We start from the raw sequence: 4,975 nt of genomic DNA, 5'->3' as shown, positions 1-4,975 counted from the left end.
TAGCTATAAGGTGAAAAATTGCCCCGGCCAGTCAGAGTCGACCGAAAAATGCAGAAAACCAGTAGAGTGGCGTGGATAAATGAGTTAATTTTTGTTATGGGCGCCAGGGAGTTAACTCCCCTCAAATAACCAGCGAAACAGCAGTGTTAAGCTCGTCCCACAAGTCAATCTGATGTTTCACAGACCGGTACCATGTTTTGGCCCGGCCCTTGAAAAACTCTGTAGCGCCTTTAATTAAATACCTGGGATCTACGCCCTGACTCTCGGCCTTCTCTCCCAGATCAAGAATAAGACTAAGAACGCTCGTGCCTTCCTCTCCGGAGAAAGACAGATTCCATTTGGAAAAGTTTACATCCGACCGTCTAGACGAGTACTTGGACGACTTAGGTCTTGACTTAGACTTAGCCGAGGCAGAGGAGTGGTTAGACTAGAATGAGAACTAGCAGTACTAGAAGCACCAGAGGGTAGAGAAAAGACCGACAGAACAATAGAAGCGTTGTTGTAGATTGCCATATCCCCAACCTCTCGGAAAGCCGCCACGTGACTCTAGGTCACGCAGGAGAGCCTTTACTCGGTCTCTTCCCTGCGCCCCGCTGTGCTCCAGCAGCCTGCTGAGACGGCGGTTGCAGTGCGCCGCTATTGTCCTTAAGCAACCCGCAGTCGAGTCGTCGGCCCCTACCCCTAGCAGCTCCAAAGCAGTTGCTATCACTGTGAGCTTCGCGTCCCACGCTAGCCTCCTCAAAATTAAGAGGGAGCAGAGCGTCACCCAGCTCCACACCCCCGTCCTCCTCGTACCTCAACTTGTCCGCCCTAAGCCTGTTCTGGAATGTCAAGGGCATGATGTAGGCAAGGGGAAATAGGCTTCAAAAATTTGTACACCCGAAGTCGAAGTTCATGAACTTCGGCTGAAGTTCCCTGAAGTTCGGCCGAAGTTCACTGAAGTTTGCTTTGTAAAATTTTATCGAAGTTCACTGAAATTCTCAGGAGTTCACCTAAATCCATCGAAGTTCACGAAGTTCACCGAAGTTCAAAATAAGCATCAAAGTTCCTCGAAGTTCAAAATAAATGTCGAAGTTCCCCAAAGTTCAAAATAAATGTCGAAGTTCCCCGAAGTTCAAAATAAATCTGAGAAGTTCACTGAAGTTCAAAATAAATCTGAGAAGTTCACTGAAGTTCCAAATATTTTAGTACATATTTACGGCTGCACTTGGTCACTTTTGAGTGCTTACTATAAGCGAGTCTCGAGCTTACTCAAAGCAGGTATCTACGGCCTGAATTAGAAAGATTAAAGAGAAACAATTTTGCTTTCATATCTCTTGACCAGGTCGAAGTGCGAGAACTTCGGTCGAAGTTCCGCGAAGTTCACCGAAGTTACGCGAAGTTCACCGGAGTTTTCGAAGTTCACCGAAGTTCACCTAAGTTCGCCGAAGTTCAAGGAAACGTACACCGAAGTTCAAGCCTATTTCCCCTTGGATGTAGGTTCTCACTCACCGGACGTAGTCTAGCAGAAAAATATGAAAATATGCGAAAAGCAGAAAAGTAAGCGCAGGCGCCGTCCCGATGACGATGACTGCCGCCACGCACGCAGAAAGTTGAGAATTGTAGAAAAGTAGAAGAGACCTGCAGGCTCTCTTCTCACGCCTCTCCCTCTCCACCGTTGCATCAACTGGAATTTACAGGAGCAGAAAAATATTAGAAAAATGCAATAGAAGGTTGCGGACAGCTTCCCATAGTCCGCTGTGGACCGTGCCGAGCCAGCGGAAACGATCCACAACGATAGCTAAGTTTATAACGAAAAAAAAAAAGAAGAAAAAAAACTTATAGCGTACACAAGTTAGACTCCCTCTATTGAAAGGAGAATGATTGCCAGGCCATCCCTGTTCGGATGAACCAAATCGGTGCACCGGCCTGGGCCTATATGGCTTTCAAATAGATGGCAAGCTATTGTTCCTCCTTTACAAAATTGATTAAAAATGTATATTAATTTTACTTTGCCCCCTGGTCCAAACGATGCAATATAACTATTTAGTTGGCTGATGGACTGGCAGGCGTTGGCCTTACGCCCCATTCTGGGTATTGGAGGCAACTCACACAGAGACACATCACACTTCAGTCTACACATATAACGAAGCAAGGAACGCAATGAGATTTTGATTTGATGTTGGGATGTACATTTTACATCGACATTGGTTCCTATCATGACAGTAACCTTGCGGTCCTTCAGCAACTGGAAGTTTTCGCGGACCAGGGAGGACAGCTCGGCGACTGTTTGCCCACTTACGCAAAAAGTCTTACTAAGCGGGTCAAGCAAGGAATTATTTTGAGCATAGTGGCGTTTAAGAATACTGTCGCCCAAAAGAATAGGAGAAACCATCTTTAAAAGACTAATATAGGAAAGTAGGAGAATACAAAACAAATCACAGCTGGCTAGCTACAGAAGTAATTAATTCTCCAAAAAATTGAATGACTCTCCTCCAGCCATACCAGCCGGCACCACCACTAAGTGCGCACACAAAACACAATACTCAAAAACAAGCTGGAAAAAAGAACACACTAATATAAGTACAAGTTGCATTTGAAGTCAGGGATATTAGATTATAGAATGATGTTGCTGAACACTGCGTTGTGCCCCACGTTGGGCACCAAATTATAACTTTGCCATAGCTATAAGGTGAAAAATTGCCCCGGCCAGTCAGAGTCGACCGAAAAATGCAGAAAACCAGTAGAGTGGCGTGGATAAATGAGTTAATTTTTGTCATGGGCGCCAGGGAGTTAACTCCCCTCAAATAACCAGCGAAACAGCTGTGTTAAAACAATGACAATAACAATTTTATTTAAGATAAATAAAATCTGGATAGAGAATAACTATTGAGTGTACGTACGTAACTCCGTCACTAGGCATGACCCACCTAGCCTAGACCACCGAGGGCCCCGCGGTCCACCGCCGCTCGCGAGTGCGCCCCCCACGAAAGTAACTCCAGCACACACGGTGATCCACATCACCGACACTCAACTCAAAAATCACAGTACTCCGTCATACAGACGAAAAAAAGACAATAATAGATAATCTATTAGGGCACTGATGTAATGTAGACTAGATAGATGTACGCCAGACCGCGTCTCGCGTAACAGGCTTCTTCGCGATATCTCACGAAACACTGTTGCGCTACGACGCGCCTGGCATGCAGGGTTGTTAACGTTACTTTGAAAATGTATCGCGATACCGTTACCTCGTTACTCTACCCTCGGTAACGCGTTACCGATACCGTTACAGCCTTCGGAGAATTGTAACGCGTTACGTTACTGGTAACGTCGTTACTTCGTTACTCGATACATGAAATTAATATTTTTTTAAAAATTTCTAGAACGAAACAGTAAGGTGTTAATGTATAATAAGGGGTATATTATGCGTAAAAAAAAGCATGTTAACTAAAGCCAAATTTCTTTAAGAAATATTCTTCGTAATGTTGTGTACAACGAAATCTAGCAAAGAGAGCAACACTTTTTAACGTTCTAGACAAGGGGGAAATTACATGCGAAATAAGTCTTACACCTCCCGCAAAATAAATGCGAAATAATGGCGAAATAGTTGCGAAATACCACCCAAATACCGCGAAATAACCGAAATACGTTGAAATAACTCGTACGCTGTGTCCCCTAGTCATTTCCCCTTCGACTCTAGATAAGTTCGGCGTAGCGAAACGGAGGCGACGCACTGCAGTGACTGACTGAATCAAATGAGACCGAAGGAAGCTGTCACCTGATGTTCCTGCTCTTACCCTCTTACCCTTCCGCCTAGCCTGCCTCCACCACTCCACCAGGCAACACGCCGGCGGCGGTAAGGAGAGCAAAAGGACTGCTGACCCACGGCTGACGCATATGTCTGGCCCAGAGGCTGGCGCTGATACGAAGCGGTGGGTCTCCTTGTCACCATACCGCACTTCCTCGGCCAGCGAGCCAGTGCGGGGAGTCACAACATCCCCTCCTCCCTCTCCCAGTCCCGCGCCGCAGTCCAGCGGCCCTAAGCGCCGCGCCCAGCTATGCTGAGAAGTCATAATATAAGACCTGACCCCCCCCCCCTTCTGCTCCGTGGTGTTCACGGAAAAACATTGCACGATTGCTGCAGAGCGCTTAAACTTTAACTCCCTTCGCATCATCATCATCATCAACGAATTAAGTGTATCCGTCAAATATGTCCCATGTAACGAGTAAAATGTATCGACGTTACGTCTCGTTACTGACGAGGGTAACGATAACGCGTTACCGATACAGCCCAAATGAAAATGTAACGCGTTAGTAACGAGTAACGCGTTACAGTAACTTCGTTACTGCGTTACTGTAACTTTAACAACCCTGTTGGCATACATCTACCCAGGCCTGCGGCGCTGACGCCCGAGTCGGGTATCGCAAAACTGCATACAAAGATTCGAGCCTCCGGCCCGTCAACTTTTCGTCACTTCGACTAAGCATACAGGGTTGTACATTTTTAGCCCGCTCTTTTGCTTAAAAGCTATAGAAGGGAGGTTTTCAAAATAAGCGACATATTTGTGTCTTTTGGCCGTAGAATCGTTATTTTTCTGTCGTTTTCGATGCCGTTTGGCTTATTTGATTTGGGGGAAGGTAGCGAATTAAATTTTAATACAAAAGAGGCAATGTCGGTGGTGAAAGTAATCGAAATTCCTTGGGAAGTAGTCAAAATGTAACTTCCGTACTGTCCTCCGCGCTAAAACCTAAACTTTGGACAGCTATATCTTCAAAAGACTTTGTCGGAGAGAAAATCCGGAAGCTCCTAGGCGTTCCTCCATGTTTTCTGTGCAACATATTCGAATCGCGAACTACTGTCGCAAATACACTGGTCAGGGCAGCAGCCCAAAAAATGTCCTCCAGAGTGACGAAAGGGAAGGACCCATTCAAAAGTTTGCGCTCTGAGCAGTCCCTGTGGCGACAGACATTGGTAGCACTGGTGTCCCAGTCT

The 4,975-nt window shown here is 46.0% G+C and overlaps 1 protein-coding gene across 1 annotated transcript in view; it reads right to left on the bottom strand.

Annotated features, from left to right (window-relative positions):
* LOC127751134 (uncharacterized) overlaps positions 1-2,374 on the bottom strand; it is a 12,005-nt gene extending 9,631 nt beyond the window's left edge. Inside the window, exon 1 of the mRNA XM_052274225.1 lies at positions 2,180-2,374. Within this exon, the coding sequence (XP_052130185.1) occupies positions 2,180-2,374 (195 nt within the window). The remainder of the gene's footprint in view (positions 1-2,179) is intronic.
* Positions 2,375-4,975: the final 2,601 nt, after the last annotated feature.

This window comes from Frankliniella occidentalis, unplaced genomic scaffold, assembly GCF_000697945.3.
Source record: "Frankliniella occidentalis isolate FOCC.00 unplaced genomic scaffold, Focc_3.1 Scaffold357, whole genome shotgun sequence".
NCBI classification, from domain to species: domain Eukaryota; kingdom Metazoa; phylum Arthropoda; class Insecta; order Thysanoptera; family Thripidae; genus Frankliniella; species Frankliniella occidentalis.
This window is presented reverse-complemented; position numbering and strand designations above follow the sequence as displayed.